This window comes from Bombina bombina, chromosome 3 (assembly GCF_027579735.1).
Source record: "Bombina bombina isolate aBomBom1 chromosome 3, aBomBom1.pri, whole genome shotgun sequence".
In the NCBI taxonomy this organism is placed as follows: Eukaryota; Metazoa; Chordata; class Amphibia; order Anura; family Bombinatoridae; genus Bombina; species Bombina bombina.
The window spans coordinates 1198559177-1198585361 of record NC_069501.1 but is presented as its reverse complement, the minus strand read 5'-3'; the positions used below and the strand labels follow the sequence as shown (position 1 = coordinate 1198585361).

The 26185-nt window shown below is 39.3% G+C and overlaps 1 protein-coding gene across 1 annotated transcript; it reads right to left on the bottom strand.

The window, feature by feature from the left end:
* Positions 1-224: 224 nt before the first annotated feature.
* CTSC (cathepsin C) lies at positions 225-14602 on the bottom strand. The gene is made up of 7 exons (XM_053708633.1): positions 14373-14602; positions 7741-7886; positions 7245-7408; positions 6958-7113; positions 3057-3169; positions 2264-2395; positions 225-2105 (listed from the first exon to the last, which is right to left on the bottom strand). The coding sequence occupies exons 1-7, from the start codon at positions 14542-14544 to the stop codon at positions 1603-1605; spliced, it is 1386 nt and encodes a 461-aa protein (XP_053564608.1). The 5' UTR covers positions 14545-14602; the 3' UTR covers positions 225-1602.
* Positions 14603-26185: the final 11583 nt, after the last annotated feature.

Below are 26185 nucleotides of genomic sequence, written 5' to 3'. Positions count from 1 at the left end.
AACAAAACCACTTCTGTTTTGAACTTTAGTTCTCATCAGCAGAAGATACATTTTATTTGCTGCTAAGTAAGGCTCATTTCCAGGGAAAAAAGCAATATTCATTTAAGTGATAAAAGATTAAAAATCTTCAAATTTCATAAAAGTTAAGCCATAGAATTCTGCTTAGATGTGCCAATTGTCTATGCAATGATTCTAGTAGTCCAAAAGGCATTTCACAAAAAAAAAAAAGTAAACACAAGATTTTATTTAGCATTTCTGCAATACAAAAAAAAAAAATCAATTACAATACAAAGACACATTCAAAAAATTCCCTGATTAAAATGATTAAGGCAGATGCTTAATGTCCCTTTGACAAATATTTTAAGTGCTCAGAAAAAAACCAACATTTTTTTCATATACTTGACAAAGCACGCACAGATACTGTAACTTAGTTTGTGTTTTTTTTTTTTTTTTTTTAAAGGCCGATTTCCAGATCAGCACCCCTCCCCCCCAAGCTCTCAAATGTGTTCACAGCCTACAAATGAAGGTTAGATCCCAAGACATGGCCATTTGGATTTAAACCTTCCCGAAATTTCTGACAAAAGGGATATTAAACACCTCTTGCATTTATGCTTCTCGCACTCTAGTGTGCCGTAAAGTAAAACTGCAGTCAAGTTTTTCTTGATATTGCTGCACAAAGACTAGGTTATAGAGTTTGCCTAATGGGAAAATAACATTTAGTATTTTTTTGATATAAAGTGTTTAATATCCCTTTGCAAGACAAGAATATTAAAGTTACCTTTATCCCACTGGCATAACCAATACATCAAAAGATAATGTTTTGGCAAAATGTTGGAGCGTGCCAGATTGTAGGTTAGAGTCCCATCAATCAAGTACAGTGACACAAAGTGCATAATTTGTTATAACTGCTAGGGTGCTTCAATCTATAATAATCCAGCACCAGTTGTATTCATTTCTGTAGTTTTCATGTACAAGACACTACATCTTCTGAGGTAGAAGACATCAGGTATATTCCCAGACCTGGTAGTTGCAGGTAAGCATTACTTGACAAGGGATAACTATGACCCTGGGTCTTAAACTGGTACCTGCAGTTTGTTGCACACACAATTTCTAATGAGAGCTAGATCGGTCTGGAAGGAAGTATTTAGTGAGTTTACCATGGCAGATTTCTTTTTCCATTTAAAGATGAATTTTTTAAGTTTTACTGTATTTGGATTATTTCCACAAATACCTAGCATTAGAAGTTATGTAGAATGCTTTATTGTACAAAAAAGAGATTTTAAACTTCCAACAATTATATTCCTGAACCCTAATACTAAGGAAAATCTGTGTAAACTGAAGAAAATAACTATTGTTTACTAAAGGTTACCAGCATTCTTAAAGTTCCTTTGACATAATATTTATTTTGGTAAATGATGTAGCAGTCTAACAGCTTGATATGTAGGCTATGATTTATCATATGGAGTTGGGTATGAAGGTGTGTGTGTGTGTGTGTTGGGGGGAGGAGGGGAATTTAGACAATTCAAATTTAGTGCAAGTTGAGGGTAACCCGTTAAAGATTTTGTTCCCTTCTTTAAGAAAAAGCAACTTTGCAGCATTAAACTACATTCTTGGAATAGGCATTGCAGAAACAGCTATACTTTCAATGGCACATTCATCTGTGCCTCTGCGTATTCTAAAGTAACCATTTTCTCCCCATGACTCCCCCCAGCTATTTTTAATAGTCCAATACTTCTCTCCAGTTTTGGAGTCGGTACCATAACCCACCAAAAGCACTGCATGATTTGTTAACTCAAATGGATTGAATTTATCCTGAAGTCCGGTATGGTGGTAAATACCCCCTTTATAGTGCATGAAGTCACTATACACCTCAAATGCTACGGCTATTGGGCCTCCCAAAACTAGCTCATACTTCATAAAGGCTTCATTGCAACCTCCATAAAAACCCCCAACATAATGGTACTCTGCAGTGTAATATTTATAATAGTCATCCTTAAGAGTGCAGGGTGAATCTCTGCCAAGGTAAGGAAAGTTGGTCTCTTCTACTATACCAAAGTCTTGAGCATATTTGCCTGCAATAAGATAAGGAAAGCCACCATCGCAACCTGGAGAAGAAAGAAAAAAAAGTTTTTGCAATTAATAAAAATGTATAATATTTGTATTATATGTGTAAAGTTGCATACTATTGGGTATAAGTCAATGTTTTTAAAGATCACACCAAAAAAACAAACACTAGATATAGGTTTTTAATATGAAAGTTTACCTTGTGAGTAATTGCTGCATGAGACAATTTGCTGGGGACTTAATATTGGGGTCTGATTGTTATAGGTCTGGATACGAAGTCTAGATTCCAGCATTCCCATTGTAGCAAACGAATAGCAACTTCCACATGATCCTAGAGGAACAGAGAGGGGGGGGGATCTTTTTAAAGATTGTCTAAACTAGACATAATCCTGTAATTATTTTTTTTAAATAAAACCACCACTATTGACACGAATGCCTAAAAACCTAACAAAGCATATATTTTGCTTTTGCAGGGATGTGTAGTGTAGCAGGCAGTATGGTGATGGCCAACAAAATTGTGTTATGTGCCACCTTGGGTACATGTCAGTTCTCCACAGAAAAGATTACCAGCCGGGTGGCATTAGGAAGTAGCCAGGTGGGGGCACTGTATACTATTCAATATAGTAATGTTTTGACATTTAAACATGTTAAGCTATCTAAAGAACACATTTAATCATTTAAAATACATTGATTAAATGATAATTTGACCAACAAATATTGGAAACAGTTATTAACTAGCCAGCTTAATATTGGCATAAATGTTAGCCGGGGGGTCCGTAAAGTCACCCACTACAAAGGTCCTGGGGAGAACACTGCAGGCCATTGGCCTATTCCAATCTGTTCGAATCTGCAGTTTCTCATTTTTAGTCATAAAATGTAAACACCTGCACATCATTTCTGTAGGTTTTCATAGCTTAAAACGTGTGATTTGTACATTAGTCTTTTTAAACTACAATGTACTGTAATTGTATTTTTTACAATAGGAACTTTACCTTGATTCCTAACAGGACTGACAAAGTTCACGCCAAAAGTATTTCGCCAATCCCAAGCTTCTGGAAGACCTTTGTACTTTTCATCTGAGGGCATTGGTGCTGGCCTGGGTATACTGGAACGTGAACCGAAAAAAAAAAAAAAAAAAAAAAAAAAAAAAAAACCACACACACACACACCACAATCAAATTATAAAACAGTACTCCATAATCATCTTATAACTTAAGTAGTAACAGTCAGTTCTACCTTAGGGTCTAATTCAGAAGATGTTAAAAATAAATTAACATTCTCCAGCAATGTGCTACCATTATGGTTATCAGCCAAGTCAATGTTTTTACAAAGTTTTTTATGCAATTATTTTGTAATATCCAAACGCCACCCACCATTTTACTTAATTTGGAAGAAGCCAATCTAGACTTTAGCCAACAGACTATAAGGCTAGCTATGGTCATAACGTTAGTGTAAAATGCATTTAATTGCAGTTATCAGTTAAAGCCAAATAGGTCAGATTTAGCTTTGAGAAGTCAGAAGGATGCATTTTGTTTGAGTTAATTACATGAAAAGGGGGACAAAAATAATATATATATATATATATATTGCAAAGTGGTTTCATTGTGCAAAAACATTTTATATACAAATCAAGGTGTTTTAAGTTTAGTCCGTCACCATGTCCTTGAGGGGGTGGAAATTTATATACACACACCACTTAGAAAAATAGAGTCCTATATTCAGTAATAAGAACCAAAGAAGGACAAGGCTGCACAGGATAACACTTTAAACCAAGCGTTTATTATATAGGTGGTAAAGACACCAGGTCTGCCTTCATAAAATAATATATTATATACCAGATACAAGGTGAATCAGATGATAGTACATCACAATGTCATACAATTCAACCATTACCCCATACATGCTAGGATGTATAAAGCTGGCCAGCTAACAGTCCATGTTTGAAACCGGGCACATAGTGTCAAAACACGCTCCGGTAAAAAAAAAAAAAAAAAAAAAAAAATAGTAGGTACCATCCCTTTTCTCTGCTACCATCCGGGAACTCAGTGTAAATACATGCAAGATGCAAGTCTGGTCTCCTATATACCCAAACAGGCCTGAAACAGATTTTCCAGCTGAGCAGTGTACTCAGATGCTGCTTGCTGAGAGGATACTACCGGTTGCAAGACTTAAAGTGTCAGTAAACATTAAAAATAATGTTATATAACTCTGCACATAGTGCAGAATTATATAACATATTAGCGCAATCTTTATAAAACAAACTTTCCCCTTTGAATTAAAAAAAAACTGCTGTTTTACAGACCCGCTCTGTTTTTTTCAAACAGCACATCGGGCCAGCTGTATAGTCACAGCCCGGCCCGACCGCGACATAGCACAGACAGAGCAGGAGCGAGCTGCACTTAGTGCTATGGCGCGGTCGGGCCGGGCTGTGACTATACAGCTGGCCCGATGTGCTGTTAGAAAAAAAACAGACCCGCTCAGCAGATCACAGAGAACGAGTCTGTAAAACAGCAGGGTTTTTTTTTTTTTTTTTTAACTTCAAAGGGGAAATTTTGTTTTATAATGATTGCGCTAAAAGGTTATATAATTCTGCACTATTACGCGTTTCGACCCTCCCCTTTCTGGGTTGGACTTGAGGCTTTGTCAGATGTGTAATGTTACCACTACTAGTGGTGTTCAAATACCGATTCTGTTACCTTGTTACTATATCTTAAAGGGTTATTAAAACGTCATACAACAACCTTATTCTGTTAGTTCATTTTATACTTTGATATACATTTCTAAAGCAATTGTGAGGTTACTAGATGCATGCTACAGACTGTTAGTTGCGGTCTCTTTACGATAAACTTTGGTTTGTAACATGCCATTGTTTAAAGTAATCTTTAAATCAAGGAATGTAGCCTCCTTGTCACTAATCTGATAAGTCAGATTTAGATTTCTGTTATTGCTATTGAGCTTTTCTACGAATTTGCCCGCAGACTCAGCAATAACATAAATCTATATCTGACTTATCAGATTAGTGACAAGGAGGCTACATTCCTTCTATGGCATCTACCCCATGAAACTAAGAAAGGTGAAGGTAAGTTGTACGGTTTAAGTCTTGCAACCGGTAGTATCCTCTCAGCAAGTAGCATCCGAGTACACTGCTCAGCTGGAAAATCTGTTTCAGGCCTGTTTGGGTATATAGGAGACCAGTCTTGCATATTGCGTGTATTTACACAGAGTGCCTGGACTGTAGCAGAGAAAAGGGACGGTACCTACTCTATTTTTTACCGGAACGTGTTTTGACACTATGTGCCCGGTTTCAAACATGGACTGTTAGCTGGCCAGCTTTATACATGCTAGCATGTAGGGGATAATGGTTGAATTGTATGACATACTATCATCTGATTCACCTTGTATCTGGTATATAATATATTAGGGATGCACCGAAATTTCGGCCACAGAAAGTTTCGGCCAAAAATAGCATTTTTTGTTATTTCGGTTTTCGTTTTTTTTGCCTTTTATTTTCGGCAAAATGATTGTGTAGCATATTTTAAATTTGATGCCAGCCTAGAGCTGCTGTTTGAGTTCATTACTTGACTTACTGTTTTGTATATAATAATATAGTTTTCTAGGACTATACTTTATTTTGATAATTGGTAACAAAACAAAAACTGTTAAATCTGATTCTGTTACACAGAACTAAATAAAGAATAATACTAGTGATGCACCAAAATTTGGGCCGCCAAAAATGTGCAATTCCAATTTCGGCCCAAAGAGGACCAAAATTGCTAAAAATGTACAGCCCTCCCCTGTTCTATTGAGTTACATGTCTATCCTTAGCATAAGGTGAGCAGCACAGCTTTGGCATGGTACACAGAGCACACACATAAGTACCATTACATGATGATATTTGAAACCAGCAGAGAAGGAAACCAAAGTTCTGAATAGTGAATACAAATATCAAAGGAGGATAAGTAACATGTTTATAAACACTTGATATTATCAGACACAGCCCTAAGCACACACACAGTGAATATCTTTAAGCCTTATATACAGTGCTCATACATCAGCCTCTTGTGCGTAGACATTCTATTCGCCTGAGGCAAATATGCGTGCACACTTTATAAGCATAAGCCCCAAGCTCGCACACAGTTGGTAGAAATTAGCACCCACCAGACAGTGTAAACAAAAAAGCACAGTAACTTTCTATAACCACCTTGCACGTAAGGTTGTAGCTAAGTCCAGTGGTCCTGGTGATAGGTGACAGGCAGACTCCATTTGGGGCTCCGGACATATAATCTGACGGGTCAGTGTGAGACCCGAACCAGGAACTAGGCAGAGATAAGATGAGAGACGATCAGGTGCAGCCACGCTCATCGCACGGATAACTACACCCAAAAACAAAACACATGTCCACCTCGTATTGTTGTCTGGCTATAACCACGCTCTCCCTTATAGAGCTCCAGTTTCACTGCAGATCACGCCCTACTGTACAAGTGACCATGTCCATTTATTGGAGCTTTCCCGCCTACAAGCTCTCTCAGCTACACACACACACTGTAGTTAAAAAAGAAAAAAACTATTTCGGTTTCGTTTTCGGCCAGGATCATCCTGAATTTTCGGTCCAGAATTTTCATTTCGGTGCATCCCTATAATATATTATTAATTTATGAAGGCAGACTTGGTGTCTTTACCACCTATATAATAAACGCTTGGTTTAAAGTGTTATCCTGTGCAGTCTTGTCCTTCTTTGGTTCTTATTACTGAATATAGGACTCTATTTTTCTAAGTGGTATATAATTATTTGGGACTGTTAGCACAGACAACACTAGATAATTATCTGAGTGCCCTCTTCTCCAGCAATTATATATACATACACACTCTACAAGGAGATGTATATTTTTTTACCTGAGAATTCTGGAACTGCGACCACCTGCTTTTCTAATTAAATCTTCTATAGGAACACCTTCATATTCTTCATAAATTGTTGCAGTCCATGATTTCTGAACCATATTTATTTGCTCCACAAAATCTAAGTTATACCTATATAGTCTGTTTGACAGTCTGAAGGGGAGGAGAAAAAAAATTATATAGTATCAAACACCAAGATATATTGGCTAATAGTTTGCAAAATTACTCGAGTTAGTGTTATTTCCAGCATGACAACAAAAGAAATACTTATAAAAATGAGTTACCTTCCGCCTTTCTTTGGGAAGGGCGCTGGGTTTACAATTTCATGTGGAGACGAAGTCACTTTTTTTCCATAAAAGCAAGCCCAGTTCCGACCAAGAACATCATGCAGTGATCCAGGGAATGTCTCATGGCAAAAACTTGTGACATTGTCTCCATGCTGCTCATACTGCAAGTTTGATAAAAAAAAAAAAACCTTTACAAATTATATTTTTCTTATGGAATACTGTTAAACTAGCTGAATTTACTATGACTGGCTCCCCTCTTTCATAATAACCCACTGAAAAAAGTAAACCAGAGATGCTAATGCCAAAGCCTACCGCCCTTAAAAACAAACTGATGGGCAATATAGACCTTTATGGCATGTGAGTGCACCTGGTTAATACATTGTGCCCACATAAGCTTCACTATTATTGTGTTCCTAGTTTGTCCCTACATGCACCCTAGACTTTCTTGGCAATGCAGTGATCCTTTCATACTTTTCTATGAACAGACACAAACCTTAAAAAAAGCAAACCACTTGTAGTTATTTATGGTGACTTCAAATCCTTGATTGTAGATTAGTGTAAATGTTCCAAGATTTCCATGCTCATCTTCAGCAATATTTAGCTTTTTAAGAGTGACAATGATTTTCCTTTCAACTGGACCTAAAATAAAATATATATATTTTTATTTTATCTACCTTTAGATTTTTACATTTTCTCTATTATAGTGTTACATCAAGTGTATGTTTTGGTCAGAATACCACCATTGTAGAATTCCATTGCAATTAGAAGTTAGCACTATATACATTTATCAACAAATAGATCTCAGTCTTGGTGAAGCTATTCGAAAGCCTTAAGTGCATAAAATGTGAATAACCGTGGTTTACCCCAAAACCAAGGAATTCCATTTTCAAACGTCTATTACAGGGTTTGACCATTCCTTTCAGCCAGGGAGCTACAAACCTTTACTTCCTAATAATTTAGATTCCTCTGTATATAAATATCACAGACTAGAGAGAAAAAAAAAAAAATTGGAACTGTGGTTAAGTAACAATGCGATGGCTGTTGCAAGCATAAAGAATAAAATCTGACATTAACATTTGTGGCTGTGTATAGTTGGGGCCCATCTCTAACTTGGTCGTATAGTGACAATTTGTTCAAGGGTCACAAAAATTCTAGCCCCTCACAATAAATTTTTTATATGCAGCTCTCAAGTCTATCTCAAAGGATTAAAGCAATTCTAGGAGTTCCTTTATATCACTGGCAGGATATACAAAGCTTATGAAGGTAATAGGTCACACACACACAGCGGTTATACGATACACTATTCTAAACTGCACAGAGCCTTGCAAGGCTACAAGTGAAACAGGGGATCTGACTTCTGGTGGCAGAGTGCAAACACCCAAAACATGCTAGTTCTGCGTTTTATAAATACTTGTGTATTTACAGGCAGACGGGTTCCCTCCTTGTGATTTGATGAATGTGGCCCTAAAAGTCAAGTTAGACTTGTGCCTTTTATCCCAGCAAGCACTACTTTTCTGCCCGTTTTGGCTACATCTTGCATTAGGATTATAAAAGGAAATAGAGGGTTTGTAAATGTATCTCCGTATGAAAGTATGATTTACATGTGCAGACAACTAGAGAAAGGCAACAGTATAAACTATTGCATAAAAAAAAAAAAAAAAAAAAAAAAAAAAAAAGACCCAAGCTGAAAACTTAAAATTAGATGCAGAATACAACCGTTTTACTTGGGCAACTTGTCATCTCCAAGGATGAAGAGTTCACTAGGGTATTACTTACCAGGGAGTTCATTTTCAGGCCAAATATTTTAATCTGGACAATGACAGTATTGCGGTAATATAATTCCAGTGTAAAATGTGAGGATTTTTTTTTTTTTTTTTTTTTTTTTTAAACACAGAAAGAGTGCATTAATTGAATAGACAAAAGGTAGTAAACACAGGGATAATAAACAAAGAAATGCCAGGGACATGCATAAGGCCAAGAAAACTAACATGTAATATGGGTAGACTTGATGGGCATCTTTGGTTCTTATTTATCGTCAAAGTCTATGTTTCTAGGTCAGTGTTGTTCACAAAAAAATGTCAGCTGGGTGGCATTAAGTAGCCGAGTGGGCAGTGTAATATTTTCTAATATATAATTTTCTGCTATCCAAAGCAAAAATTAACTGCATAATTTAACAGAATGTATTTAAAAGGGAAAGTCAACACTACAGCGGTAACATAATGCGATATTGAAAAATAAAAAACAAAGATCCGTATGCAGCATAGCCCTTTTGCCTTGCCTACTTGCTTCTTGTACTAATCACCGTCGATAACTTCTCTAATACCAGGTAAATATGCGCATGCAATTTCTGACCGAGGATTGGATTCTGATTTGCTGATCATTTGAAGAAGGTAGCTACATAACAGTGGGGTGAGTTCGGCTGCCATATATACTTGGTATTAGAGAAGTTATCGACGGCGATTAGTACAAGAAGCAAGTAGGCAAGGCAAAAGGGCTATGCTGCATGCGGATCTTAGTTTTTTATTTTTCAATATCGCATAATGTTACCGCAAGTGTTGACTGCCCCTTTAATGATCATTTGTGCAATAAAAATTGAACATTAATATTTTTTTTTAATATTGGCTAAAATTTTAGATGGGTGGTCAGTAAAGATACCTGGGTGGTGCACCCACTAAAAAGTGCAGATTGAACTTGCCAATTCAAAATTAAAAAAAAAAAAATCCATATTTCCCAGTTTAATTACTGTAAAAAGGGGGGCAAATAAAATAAATATGGTTATACATAAACATTACAATCCCCAAGGGTTCCATGTCCTTTGAGTATTTGAGATGGGGGTTCCAATTCTGTAAGCATCACCAACACAGGGACATATTACATAGCTAGTACTCTAGTTGCATGTTATATTGGTATAAATGTTCTGAGCACATAGGAGGAGTAAAATGTTTGCAACAAGTTTAAGGTGGCAAAAGTAAATACTGGGCATATTTCCAAGCAAAACCATTAGTTTTTCTGCTTGAGAGAAGAGGCATTAAGAGCACTCGGCATTCTGCAGATTACAAATTTTAAAGCCAGTCACTAACTTAAGAAATGCTGTATGCCAACACTTGAGGAAGACTATACTCTTCAAAGCAACCAACCTTGCAAAATGCAAGGCAAAAACTTACATATCTTTCTAATCTCTTGTAAAGGTAGTAGACATTTAGTTTGGCAGGATTGTAAAAGCTAGGGAATTCAGTAAACAAAAAAAGCTGCATAGTTTAAACTCAAAGGGACACTGAACACAACTTTTTTCTCTCATGATTGAGAGAGCATGCAATTTTAAGCAACTTACTAATTTACTCCTATTATCAATTTATTTCATTCTATTGCTATCTTTATTTGAAAAAGAAGGCATCTAAGCTTTTTTGGTTCAGCACTCCGGACAGCACTTTTTTTATTGGTGGATGAATTTATCCACCAATCAGCAAGAACAACCCAGGTTGTTAACCAAAAATGGTCCGGCATCTAAACTTACATTTCAAATAATTATACCAAGAGAATGAAGAAAATTTGATAATAGGAGTAAATTAGAGGATGACATTTTAAGCAACTTTCTATCTGAATCACAAAAGAAAAAATTTGGGTTCAGTGTCCCTTTAACGTACCCCAATGCTTAGTGTTGATCATTGTTAAATTACAGTATACACATGAGAATCAACGAAGGGACGAAGATATAAAAATGAGCAAGGTTATTTTAGAAACTAATGTGAAGAGTTTATATTAATAGGTTATACCCCCCCCCCCCAAAAAAAGGGGGCTTTAAAGTTAAAGGGACCGTGACCTCCACATTTTTTTATTGTTTAAAAAGATAAATCCTTTTATTACCCATTCCCCAGTTTCGCACAGCCAACATGGTTATATTAATATACTTTTTACCTCTGATTACTTTTGTATCTAATTCTATTAGTCATTCTCTAATGATCACATGACTATTAGCTATTGACTTGCATTTTAGCCAATTAGTGAGGTCAGCTACAACTCCATAGGCATGAGCACAATGTTATCTATATAGCCCACATGAATTAGCAGTCTTGTTGAGAAAAGCATGTGATAAGAGGCTGTCTGTAGTGGCTTAGAAACAGGCAGACATTTAGAGGTTTAAAAGGTTACAAAAAAAAAAAAATGTATTTTAATATAACAATGTTGGGGAATGGGTAGTAAAAGCGCTATCCATCTTTTTAAAATTTTTTTGATTGAGATAGAGAGAGGGATGGATATATCTGTCTTATTTGCAAGAGCATACTAAGCCAGCGGTTGAGAAATCTATTTAAAATTTAGGAGTCCGTAGGATTTGTCTATAGATATATGGAGAGCAACCCAAAAATGAAGAAGCCAGGGGTAAAATTTAGGAGTCAGTGGCTAACTACTATGTATATCAAGCCCTGTACTAGACAACCTCATATCTTGAGCAGTATATGTCACTGCCTGCAATAGTGTGTGTGTGTGTGTGAGTAACGAGGTTCCACATATAGTTTATGCATTGCACATAATCCTAAGAACAAAGTAGGTAAAAAAAAAACACCATAAACAGACAGTAAAGCTAAAAAACACATTCACGATTCCGATGCAGCATATTTTACATTTCCAAAATTTACTTATCCTATAATATAAAAGGCCAAGTGTGTTTTTCCGAAATTATCATTCGCAGCCCAGAGGCAGAACTTTTTTTCACTTTCTGCGATGAGATTTTTTTTAGTGAAAAACTTTCTGCAGGTCATTTTTAAATAAAATTCAATTTTAAATTAGGCAGTTACACTAAAGCACCAGTTCAATTGTAATGTGTTAGTTAACTGGAGAATAAAGCAATATTTAAAGTTTTATAATATAGTGCAGTAGTTGAAAATTGCATTGCAAATTAGCTGCAGACATACTCTGCATTTTGCTTATACGAACATTTTACATTCAGAAAACAGTTTTGCAGACTGTGAAAAGCTAGGGGACTGCTTGAAATGATCTTGAGAGCCAGTCAATTAATGCACTGCTACTTTGCAGCACTACTGCATATTTGACTGTTTACTTCAAACAGCACGTTGCTCTGGAGGAACTGCGATAAGGAAAACTTGCACAGTGCAGCCAGAGAACAGCTCTGTTTGAAGAAAACAGCCTAATGTGGAGCAGCGCTGAAAAGTTAAATCGCTAACAATTCCTGCAAGTATCCTGTTCTTTCTGCAGACATGCTGCATTTTCTGCGAAGACATCTCAGATCACTGTATGTTCTGCCTTGGGGATTCGCAGTAGAGACAGTGCAAGGACAAACACCTGGCCTTGCACAAACTAACTGTCCTGCTGTCCAGGGTGGGCGGGGCCCAGGGATGGCTTGTAGAGAGCGCCCAAAAGAGAGAAGGGGGGCAGAGAGAGCGCCCAAAAGGGAGAAGGGGGGCAGAGAGCGAGGAGGGGGACAGAGAGAGCAAGGGGTGGGACCGCTGTACTGCAAAAAAAAAAAATGGCCCGTGTACACGGGCTTTAGGACTAGTATTCTAATGTTTTGCTTCAGAAGCAGTCTGCATGTGTCTAGCACTCTATGGTATCAATGTTTTACAACAGTGTTTGCAACGTAACTGTTACAGTTCTACCATAGAGTACTAGACATGTCCATGCCCCTAACCCCTTTGAGCCCTACAAGATTAAGCCAACGAAGGATACAAAGTGAACCATGCAAATGTGATAACAGAAGTAAACTGGAAACTTTTTTTAAATGAGATGCTGCATCTAAATCTAAAGTCTTGTTTTGACTTTTCCTATCAATTTAAATTTTGTGCTGAATCAGAAATGTGAAACATTCATTTTTACTTCCTTGCCCATTAAAGACCCTAGTTTCCCTGGAGTTCATCCAATTCTGCCCATAGATATTGGAACAAGAGGAAACCAAGACCGTGGGGTCTATCTATCTTGATGCCCCGTGTTTCTGGCGAGACCGCTGATCATAACCCTGTCCGCCTGCTCTGAGCAGACAGACATCGCCGGAATTCAACCCGATAGAGTACGATCAGGTTGATTGACACCCCCTGCTGGTGGCCAATTGGCCGCGAGTCCGCAGGGGGTGGCGTTGCACCAGCAGCTCACAAGAGCTGATAGTGCAATGCTGAATACAGAGCGTATTGCTCTCCGCATTCAACGATGTCTGTCGGACCTGATTCGCACTGTCGGATCAGGTCCGACTAGACATATGATAAATAGGCCGCTGTGCATGAAAACTATATAGGCACCAGCTCTTTGCACACGTGGTACTAAATTGTGCATGTCTAGCGCAGGCAAGTGGCGTTCAGCATGAATAAGATAGATTATAATTCGCCTTCTATGTGCAATTTTTTTGGGAGCTGAGGAGGAAAAATATGTTAATTGCTCAATTGAAGTAGACTAGCAATCAATGGCAAAGAACTTCATGTTGCATTTTTTTATTTTATTATAAAGCTTGCTCACAATCTTACTGATCAAATTAGTCAAGTGATAAAATGTCCTTCATAATGTCCTCAAAGCTTATCGTTTCTGCTCAGTAGTTTCACTTTCAAAACTTTTGTTCTCACAAGTACAAGAGGAAACGTTGAAATCTTCCACATATACTTAACAAAAAAAGTCCCTGAATAACTGATGTCAGAGAGCTGTTTTTCATCACTTTACTCACAAGAATTCTTTATTGCCTATCATTTAACCCCTTGGTTACCAGCCTGTTGCAACAGATTCCTACCCAATGTGCCAATGTTCTCTAGCTTTTAAAGGCTACAAAATAATACTCTGAAAAGGGGAAATATCTAAGGTTTTTTTTTTTACTCAATCCTTAGTAACTAAACAGCGTTTACTGAAAGTTGCCAGAAGCAGTAGAACAAACTTTCTATTGTCCCTAATACCTTTAAATATGCAGATAAAATGATTGCAGACACACACTATTACAGAGATCTCGTGTGTATATATATATATATATATATATATATATATATACACACACGCACGCACAAGCAGATAGAACAGCAGTGAGTTACAGATCTGTGACACAATTTTTTTCTGCTATTAAAGTCTCATCCCGAGCCCGTATGAAGAGGACACTGTCTTAGTGAACTTTCCTGCTCCGCCTACCCACCCAACACTTACCCATCTGCGAACAATCGATGCTGTTGTCCCGTACCCCGCCATTCCCTTGCCCAACATTAAACACCCAGGTGCCCTCAACTTCTGGGAAGGTGCAATTGGCGGGAGTGTCTGCGCCCCCCGGCCTGCACCAGGCAGCCAGCAGCAATACGACCAAACAGCCCAGCTCGTACATGGCGGAGGAGGTACAGAAACTACGCACTCGACACAGCAACTTTAAATAGCCATTGAGCAATACTTCTGCCGGTGGGGATCAGCTGACTGGTGGTCATGTGACAGGCGGGGCGGATCACGTGGTGAGGGCTGTCACATGCCTTGCGCTTGGTAAAGTTGTTTATTTTCAACCTCTGATAAATGTGTCAGACTTATTTAGTAAATATCTAATAGTGCTGAGTGTTTGTGCCACATACCAAAGTTACAGAAAAAAAAAACATCATTATGGTTCAAGAAGGCGTAACTATAAACCTCAGGGCCCAGGTGCAAGAATTCATGAAAGCCCCCCCCCCCCCCCCTCTTAAATTTAGATTTTTATACATTTAATTTTTCTTTTTCTTTTCCATGCAATATGTAACACAGTAACAACAATTCTGTTAATCATGTTAACTTAAAATGAGAAAGCAGAGGGAGGGGGGGAGAGAGACACAGGAGGGGGGGAAGAGAGACACATGAGGGGGGGAGAAGAGAGAGACACATGGGGGGGAGGGAGAGAGACACAGGAGGGGGAGGGAGAGAGACACAGGAGGGGGAGGGAGAGAGACACAGGAGGGGGGGAGAGAGACACAGGAGGGGGGGAGGAAGACACACAGTGGGGGAGGGAGAGAGACACAGGAGGGGGGGAGAGAGACATAGGAGGGGGGAGGAAGACACACAGTGGGGGGTGAAGAGAGACGGGGGGGGAGAGAGACATGGGCGGGGGGGAGAGAGACATGGGCGGGGGGAGAGAGACATGGGCGGGGGGAGAGAGACACGGGCGGGGGGAGAGAGACACGGGCGGGGGGGAGAGACACGGGGGAGGAAAGAGACACGGGGGAGGAAAGAGACACGGGGGGAAAGAGACACGGGGTGGGGAGAGAGACACAGAGGGAGAGGGAGAGAGACACGGGGAGGGGAGAAAGACACGAGGGAGGGGAGAGAGACACAGGGGAGGGAGAGAGACACAGGGAGGGAGGGAGAGAGACACAGGGAGGGAGGGAGAGAGACACAGGGAGGGAGGGAGACACAGGAGAAAGAGAGAGACACAGGGGAGGGAGGGAGAGAGAGAGACACAGGAGAGAGAGAGAGACACAGGAGAAAGAGAGAGACACGGGGAAAGAGGGAGGGAGGGAGAGATTCGAGGGAGGGAGAGAGACACAGGGGAGGGAGGGAGAGAGAGAGAGAGACACAGGGGAGGGAGGGAGAGAGAGAGAGACACAGGGGAGGGAGAGAGAGAGAGACGGGGAAGGTGTTACCTAAGCACAGCTAATTTCTATAAAAAGTGCCAACTCAAAAGCTGGTCAGCAAAGAAATGGTTACTTGTACAAACCACCTCAACCACCTGACATCAGCCACACTGGATATAGTAGTTACTTTTGCTGATACACTATCTCCCATAAAGAATGCAAATGCAATCAATTTAAAGTGACAGAGTAAAGGGATGCAAATGATCATATATATACTACATGCTCCCTGAAAGGTTCTATTTGAAGGGCAGAGGAAAGTGATGGGGCAGGATGCCTTTAACATTTTCAAAAACAATATGTCTTCATGGAAGTGAATTGCTCTCTAAATCCCTTCTGCCTAGAAATATAGGTGGGAGAGTAAGAGGACCCCATACCCTGAGGAAAAAAAGCCAATGTGCCACAAGCAATCACCCATCAGCAAGGAGATAAAGCCAGCAGAGCAGACACTATAAGGAACGTAAGCATCATGCCTCCGGCTGCAACATAGACCACTCAGGACAAGAGGGGAGCCGCTGAACCAAGCACTGCAGCACATTCACTGTAGTCAGCCGCAGGCAAGATTACACACGCACATACATTACTTATCTCTCTTACCTTATTTACAAATACGTTTCAAATTCTTTCCTCACAAGTTCATTCCTTCCCCACTCTTTGCACAGCACAGTATAGCGCACCCCAGCGCAGCTCCGACTTGCTTCATGGCCGCCCAGCTCCTGCTCTCACTACAAATGGCCGTGTGTCATTTTTGGCAATACCGGTGCGATAATCGCAGCGGGCCCACAGGCCTCTATGCAGCTGAGCGCCTGCATGCACAGTGTGCATCTGCTGGGCGGCTGGCTCCTCCAGGGTGGCGGACCTTCAGGGCCCGGTCGCAGCCGCGACCATTCCGCCCCTGACCCATTCCCCAGCTTTGCACAACCAACATTGATATATTAATATATAATGTGCAAGTTCCTATGCCTAGGAAGTCTGCAGAGGGCGCACGTGTGGCTTAATTAGTGTTGTGAAGAATGAAAAATTGTTAAAAATGATAAAAGTGAAACATAGGTTTCAATTGTGTGTTCTCCTTTAAGTAAATATATAGATTTAATCTTACTGTGAACCCACAAATTTGGGTATCACTATATACATATAAAGGTGATTGTGCAATTGTGATTAAACACAAACAGTGGGGAAAATGTGCAAATAATCAGAATTCAATAATTCAAAAAATATATATAATTAAAAAATAAAAAATTGTGGTATAAAAAGTTCTCGAGTCAGCTCTTCTTCTGGCAGGATTGGACTTGCAAGAAGAATCTAAAAAGGATTTAAAGTAAATGTAAGGTCAGCAGGACCAGTTAACGCCATATTATTAATGAAGACAAATTAGGGGGGCTTAAATGAATCGTTTTTAATTTTCCTAATTCTAACGTTTAGAAAATACCTTATTTTTCTTTATTTTCTTATTGTGCTTCCTCCGCCCGCCATATTGTTCCTCTATTTCAGATTGATTGACAACAATTCTTATTTAATGATAGTGTATTGTTAGGTGTAATTGTAACTTAGGTTAGGTTTTATTTTACAGGTATATTTGTATTTATTTTAACTAGGTAGTTATTAAATAACTATTTAATAACTATTGTACCTAGTTAAAATAAATACAAAGTTGCCTAAAATAAAAATAAATTCTAAAATAGCTACAATGTAATTATTAATTATATTGTAGCTATCTTAGGGTTTATTTTATAGGTAAGTATTTCGTTTTAAATAGGAATAATTTAGTTAATAATAGTAATTATATTTAGAGTTATTTAAATAATATTTAAGTTAGGGTGTGTTAGGGTTAGGGTTAGACTTAGGTTTAGGGGTTAATAACTTTATTATAGTGGCGGCGACAGATTAGGGGTTAATACATTTAATAGGCTATGTGGGCTATGGCGGTTTAGGGGTTAATACTTGAATAGGTTTATTGCGTTGTGGGTTAATGGCAGATTAAGGGTTAATAGTTTTAAGAGATAGTTTGCGATGTTGGGGTTGGCGGATTTAGGGGTTAATAATTGAGTTATTACTTGCGGTGTGGGTTTGATGGCGGATATAGGGGTTAATAGACTTTATTAGTTATTGCGGTGGGGGATTGCGGTTGACAGGTAGATAGACATTGCGCATGCGTTAGGTGTTAGTTTATTTTTGCAGGCATTTTCGGGAGTTACGGTGCTCCCATACTCAGTGCAAGGCCTGCTACGGCTGCCTTTTATGGCGAGGTAAAAATGGAGTAAGATTTCTCCATTTTCTCCAAGTAAGGCCTTGCACTGTATATTGGATACCAATTTACGACGCGGTCCCATGTTAGCCTATGGGAGTAAAAATTGCGAGCTACGGGTGAAATATAGGTGCGTAACTTGTATGCTACGCCGTATATGTAATACCAAAATTGTGTAAAAACTGGCGGCGGAGGATTTTGCGGGCGACGCTGCATATGTAATGGAGGCCCAGCTGTCTGAGTCAGGTCTCCATGAGCTGTGCTTCCAAACAATTTGAACAAATGGTGTAAAGTGCTCCAAAGTAAAAAAAAGTAGTTAAAATGCAGACTACTTAAAATCACAAATTTATATTGATATATTAATATACTTTAGAACATTTAAACCTCTAAATTTCTGCCCGTTTCTAAACCACTATAAACAGCCTCTTATCACATGCTTTTTTATTAGCTTTTCACATCAGACGACTGATAGTTCATGTATACCATATAGATAACATTTTGTTAACGCCCGATGAGTTATTTAAGATTTAGCAGAACACAGTACTAAATGCAAGTCAATAGATAATAAATAAATAGTCATGTGATCAGGGGGCTGTCAGCAGATGTTTAGATAGAGGGTAATCACAGAGGTAAAAAGTATATTAATATAACCATGTTGGTTATGCAAAACTGGGGAATGGGTAATAAAGGGTTTAGCTATCTTTAAAACAATAAAAATTATACTGTAGACTGTCCCTTTAAAAGAACAATGAACCCAAATTCGTGATTCAGATAGATCATGCAATTTTAAGCAACTTTCTAATTTACTCCTATTATAAATTTTTTCTTTGTTTTCTTGCTATCTTTATTTTAAAAATAAGTCATCTAAGCTTTTTTTTTTTTTTTGGTTCATAACTCTGGAAGGCACTGTTTTATTGGTGGATGAATTTATCCACCAATCAGCCAGAACAACACAGGTTGTTCACCAAAAATGGGCCGGCATCTAAACTTACATTCTTGCATTTCAAATAAAGATACCAAGAGAATGAAGAACTTTTGATAATAGATGTAAATAAGAAAGTTGCTTAAAATTGCATGCTCTATCTGAATCATGAAAGAAAAAATTTGGGTTCAGTCTCCCTTTAAGGCCATTCCATTTACCTAATATGCAGTAAAAGTATTCCCTTAAAGTGCAAAATTAGTTATCGAATGACATGGTTTTGTTCATGAATAAAAAAATAAAATGTTACAGGGCTGAAACCAGCATATTTTATGTACAGGCAGCCCACAGTTATCAGCAAGTCATGTTACTTTGATAACACCCAAAAGCAGAAAGTCACATACAGCATTTTATATGAACTCTGTTGGAAAGAAATAAAATATCAGCAATACATTATTATATGATACTATGAGAAACTTTATTTTGCATAGTCCTTGAAGAGACATTCTCACTTGAAAAAAATATAATAATTCTGTATTTAGTTTTTAGTTGTTACTTATATTTTACAGTTATCCACATTTTGTACACTTCTATAGCTATAGTTTTAGATTCTATCACACACAAATTAGTTTTCACATCCATGATGTGCTTTACAGATAGGGTTTCCAGGTATCCAATATTCAACCGGACAGTCCAATATTTTAGCAGGTCTGTCTAGTAAAATCTTCACAAAAAGGGGGTGTGGAGCTAGGCACTGACTGAGTAGGTCGAAAGCGAGAGCAGCTCCGTCTGGTACAAAGCATTTAATGGGAATAATCCCATAAAAGTTAACATTTTTTTAACTCCTAATCGAGTGACTTTAGAGCTTAAACTACCTTCCTGCACAAACCAGCCTTAAATTGACCGTCAATCGACTGAAAAGGAGACCCGCAGATACAGGAGAGGGAGAACCGCGCTGCACGCAGAGACAGTGAGAATCCAACCTTGCTCTCCCGTGACCTCCAACTATCACCCACAGATCTAACTCCAGAGGGTCGGGGCTTCTCTCCGGAGTTCCATAGACACCAGGCCGACATCAAGGAACTCCCACGCAAACTAGCGGTTTACCCAAGGCCGTGTAGATCGGAGGTCCGTTTAACGTAAGTACTACTCAGCATTGGATACCCCGACGCCAGGGCCTACTTCACCTCCGGAGGGTCGGGGCTCCGCTCCGGAGGCTTCAACGGAACTAAATAACTGAGTGCATCACTAGATCTGTAAAGGCCCACCGGGAAGACTATTAACAATTAACTTTAAAGATTCTCTTCGCACATTTCATAACCAGGGCCCTCTCTACCTCCGGTGTAGTTTCTACCATTGAACATGCCATAGACCTCCTACAGAAGTGGGACCTATTGCCGGAGACCAACCCGGCATCTACAAGCAAGTCCTCCTCCCAATCACTCAGAGCATCAGCTCCAGACTGGCAACCTCTAACCCAGAGACTCTCTCAGCCTAATAGAAGACATCCTTCTGCAACTTCTGCACCTACAATGAACTAGACGCGTCATTCCCAATTCCTCTTCCTCTAGAACAGTACTAAATCCAATCGTATTGCGTGCTTGTTCTCTCCCTTTCTTGCAGGCTTTACACTTGGAAGATGCTATCTGGAGGTACAGACCAACCTTATTGTCTAAGAGACTTACCTTGTGAGACAAGTAAGATTGGGGATAACCCCCCCAAGACAATATGACTTGTTGCTTAAATTGCCATTAATGACCAATGTTAGGAGTGTAATAGTGCTGAAAGTTATTCTAATTGTTACATTTTATGTCCCGTAAACTGGTTAAAAGTTAGTTAAATGGCTAATAATATCCTTTCTACCCTACGCCCTCCAGCTAGCATGGTGAATTTATACCACCTGTAAGATCTAAAACATCATCTGGAGGGGAAAAAACAAAACATGTAATAGTAAGAAATATAATTCTCCATAAACAAAGCTGTTTTTATCTAGAGCATATTATTAGGACAAAACATGGACCATATTATTAGGACATCATTCATTGATTAGATAACCTAGAATAGCTACTAGTATATTAATCTCCACTGAATGCCCACAATGTGATACTTCACCTGTTACTAGATTTGTTATATTGTTAATTTCATGTTATATGTTGTATTATATATTTTAAAAGACTTCTATTTAAGTCTAATGTTTGAATTGTTGAAACTAGAGCACAATGCATTTCTATTTACTTTAATAAGAATGGGATCAAGAAATAGACCCTATTCCCCCTAGCCTTCTGGGGGCTGATGGGAAGGACGTATAGGGTCGCCACCTCCCCCCCACATACTGCGTTGTGTCCTCAAGGCTATTAGCATAGAGGCCACTCACCTTGAAAGTGACAAATTTGCACTTTACTTTCTCCCTCATTAATCTCTCATATTTTCCCTCCACCTGTAGATATCACATCACAGAAGGCGATTAGGGTGTTACATGTCCCACCTAAATTACCTTACCTATATTTTCATCTCTCTAAACTTCTCACTTTGTCCCACATTCCCTGATCCCCATATCCCTTAGCTCCCATCACACAGGGCTACCTCAAACTAACATTAAAATCCTCTCTCCACACCTAGTTGGACATTCTACTGGGTAAAGGCCGGGCAAAATGCAACCTCTTAGATTTGCAACCCTGAATACACAGGGCTTTAACTCCCCTACCAAACGTAGCCTGCTACTCCGTCATCTCCTCCATCATGATATCCATCTTGTTTTTTTTATTGCAAGAAACTCACAGGCGGGAAGGTTCCGGCCTCCATTGTAAATCTACTTATTACCCGACTTGCGAGTCAGCCTCATACAATGATAAAAACGAGGAGTGGGGGTCTTGGTCCATCGCTCGATTAAATGTGAAATAGAATATGTGGAACGAGATCCTGAGGGTAGGTCCCTCATTATGAATTGTAAATTAAATGACATTTTATGTATTCTCATCTCCAACTACACCCCCAACACTAAACAGATCCCTTAGCTACATTCCATTTTGGGACGCATTGATCAACTGAAAAGAGGTCACCTCCTTATTGGAGGGAATTTCAAACTTGTTTGGGACCCCACACTAGACTAGCAGACCCACGGGAACCGCCCCATGGATCACAACGTGACCTTCTTATCAACAGCCTTTAGGAAGCTAATGATCCAATACAACCTCTACGAGATCTGGAGATGTCTCTCCCCAAGGGAGAGGGACTTCACTTTCTACTCTAGCCCGCATAACTCTTACTCATAAATAGATGTCATATTCTGCGATCCCTGGTCGCTTGACACTTTTGCAAACCCTTGCATAAGGTCATGCCCGTGGTCGGACCATGACTTGGTTTTGGCCGACTTCTCCCTAATGCAGACTCCGGGCAACAGACTGCCATGGAAATTTTTGGAAAGCACTCTTTCAGAGATAGGGATACCAGAGACCTCCTGTGTTATCCAGGAATTCTTTGCGCTTAATGACATGGGGGATATCTCTATTGCTATGATTTGGGCAGCATTCAAAGCGTTTATCAGAGGCCACTTTATTTCCAAGATGACTAAATACAGGAAAGACCTTCAATTCCCTCTTGCTAAATTATATGCTGATCTCAGAAAGTTAGAAACAGTAAATAAACTCCATCCTACACATCAGGTAGCTCAGAAGTTAGGGGATATTCAGGAAGAAATAAATAGGAGAGAAGGGATTCGGGTACAGGATAACTTACTAAAACAGCTGTATTACTACAAAGACAATAAAGCAGATAGGCTGCTTGCAGCCAAACAGACACAGAATACAGCAGTGTAGGATTACAGCTATTAAAAACCCCAACGGAACAGTATACTCACCAAAAGATATAGGAGCAGCTTTTGCTAAGTATTATCCCTCCCTATATAATATTAGGGACTCTTCAAAAAACTCCTACTCAGACCACACAGCGATCCGGTCCTTTCTTGATTCCCTCCAATTGCCGAAGCAGCAGTAGAAATTCTTGAGCAACCCTTCAATGGATGAGATTAAAAGAGCTATGAAATCTCTCAAATCTCATAAAGCCCCTGGCCCGACGTTTTTTCAGCTTACTTTTATAAAACCTTTGCTTTAGAACTCTCACCAATCCTTCTGAAGTTATATACATACCGAGGCCGCTGAAAAAGCCCACTTTCCAAAAGAATACATTGAGGCTAGCATACTCACTCTACCCAAAGAGGGCAAGGATCCTGCTCTACCCGAGAGCTATAGGCCGATATCCCTACTAAATGTGGATGTTAAAGGGACACTGAACCCACATTTTTTTCTTTTGTGATTCAGATAGAGCATGCAATTTTAAGCAACTTTCTAATTTGTTCCTATTATCAAATTTTCTTCGTTCTCTTGCTATCTTTATTTGAAAAAGGAGGCATCTAAGCTTTTTTTTTGGTTCAGAACTCTGGAAAGCACTTTTTTATCGGTGGATTATTTTATCCACCAGTCAGCAAGGAGAACCCAGGTTGTTCACCAAAAATGGGCCGCCATCTAAACTTACATTCTTGCATTTCAAATAAAGATACCAAGAGAATGAAGAAAATTTGATAATAGGAGTAAATTAGAAAGTTGTTTAAAATGTAATGCTCTATCTGAATCACACAAGAAAAAATTTGGGTTCAGTGTCCCTTTAAGATTTATGCAAAGATTTTTAGTAATAGACTAACACCACTTATCCCAACTATCATCCATCTAGACCAAGTCGGCTTTGTCTTAGGTCACCAAGTATCAGACAATACCCGGAGACTTTTGAACATATTAATGTAATCAGTTGATTTGGGTCTCCCCCTTCTTGCCCTCTCACTCGACGCCGAAAAGGCATTCAATAGAGTGAGATGGGAATATATGTTTCAAACCTTAAAGGCATTTGGTCTCCCAGATTGCTTTCGCACAGCGATAGAAGCCCTCTACTCTACTCCCATGGCAAGAGTGAGAGGGGTGGAGTTCTGCTCATCTCCTATCCATATTAGGAATGGGGCGAGGCAGGAATATCCTCTCTCCCCCATCCTATTTGCCTTGTCGATTGAGCCCTTAGCAGCAGCCATTAGTAAAGCTAGGCATATACAAGGGTTGCTTTTACATGATACAGAACAAAAGTTGGCCCTGTTTGCAGATGACCTGACTGTCATTCTCACTGACCCCACCACTTCATTGCCATCTCTCTTCACCCTACTAAAGCATTTTGGTACCCTGTCCTACTACAAGGTCAATGTAGCCAAGACCGAGGCCTACTCTATTGGCATCCCCAGAGAGACCTAAAGCAGCTTCAAAGAACTGTTTTATTCAAATGGTCCATGAGAGGAGTTAGGCATTTGGAAGTCTTCCTTTCACATGATAAAGACACAGTCCTTAGGGATAACTATGAACCCCTTTTGAAAAACATTGGAACATTGCTAAATTTGAAGAGCTATGAGGAGGTCTCATAGCTCGGTAGAGTAGCTGCTGTAAAAATGATGATACTGCCAAAGCTATCTGTTCCACTGTCTTCCCATCTCTGTCCCAGCATCAATGCTACTAAAATACCAGGTACTATTTACAAAATACATCTGGAACGGGAAGAGGCCGAGAGTTGCAGCGCACATCCTACAGACGGCAATTGATCATGGAGGTATAGGTCTGCCCAATGTCCGATTATATCATGATGCAGCCATGATAATGCATATCTCGACCTGAGGCTCTAATCTTCCTCCCACGAGATAGAGAGAACTGGAACAAGCATCGTTACCAGCTTATGTGGAATTGGAAGACCTTTTGTGGACTCCCCCACACAACCAAAGTCTACTGGTAGTCTCAAATCCTATAGTTAAGGGGTGCTAACGAGCCTGGCACAAACTACATCACAGCTCCCTGATTGCCCCCCAACCCATCACCGGTTCATTCGATAATTGGTCTCTTATGAGGCCTTCCCAATACTCACTAATCGATGGAGAAGACTCTCCCCACGAACAATACACGATTTCTACATAGATAAAACTTCGGCTGACCACCCAGATATACTCAAGTCATGGGAAATTCCACCTAGACTACATTTTGACCTGTTCAGAGTGAGGTCTATGCTGCATTTGTGGGGCTTTCTCGGAGAAGGCTTACGAGACCTGACCTTATGGGAAACTAGATGGTGCACTGCTCTTCAACTTTACAACCTCTCTCGATACATTATCAATATCTCCTACAAGACACAATCCCCTTCAAAACAAAACATATAATTGCTTGGGAGCAGGAATAGAGATGCGAGTACTCATGTAAACAATGGATCCAAGCTCTAACTGTGACCAGGGCCGCCATACACTCCACTACCATGTACGAATTTTACTATAAAATGCTGACTAGATGGCATTTGGTCCCTACCAAATTACAAAACTTCTATACTACTTGCTCTGACCTCTGTTGGAGGGGATGCAGAGAGCGAGGTGATCCTCTCCATACAGGGAGTGCAGAATTATTAGGCAAGTTGTATTTTTGAGGATTAATTTTATTATTGAACAACAACCATGTTCTCAATGAACTCAAAAAACTCATTAATATCAAAGCTGAATATTTTTGGAAGTAGTTTTTAGTTTGTTTTTAGTTTTAGCTATTTTAGGGGGATATCTGTGTGTGCAGGTGACTATTACTGTGCATAATTATTAGGCAACTTAACAAAAAACAAATATATACCCATTTCAATTATTTATTTTTACCAGTGAAACCAATATAACATCTCAACATTCACAAATATACATTTCTGACATTCAAAAACAAAACAAAAACAAATCAGTGACCAATATAGCCACCTTTCTTTGCAAGGACACTCAAAAGCCTTCCATCCATGGATTCTGTCAGTGTTTTGATCTGTTCACCATCAACATTGCGTGCAGCAGCAACCACAGCCTCCCAGACACTGTTCAGAGAGGTGTACTGTTTTCCCTCCTTGTAAATCTCACATTTGATGATGGACCACAGGTTCTCAATGGGGTTCAGATCAGGTGAACAAGGAGGCCATGTCATTAGATTTTCTTCTTTTATACCCTTTCTTGCCAGCCACGCTGTGGAGTACTTGGACACGTGTGATGGAGCATTGTCCTGCATGAAAATCATGTTTTTCTTGAAGGATGCAGACTTCTTCCTGTACCACTGCTTGAAGAAGGTGTCTTCCAGAAACTGGCAGTAGGACTGGGAGTTGAGCTTGACTCCATCCTCAACCCGAA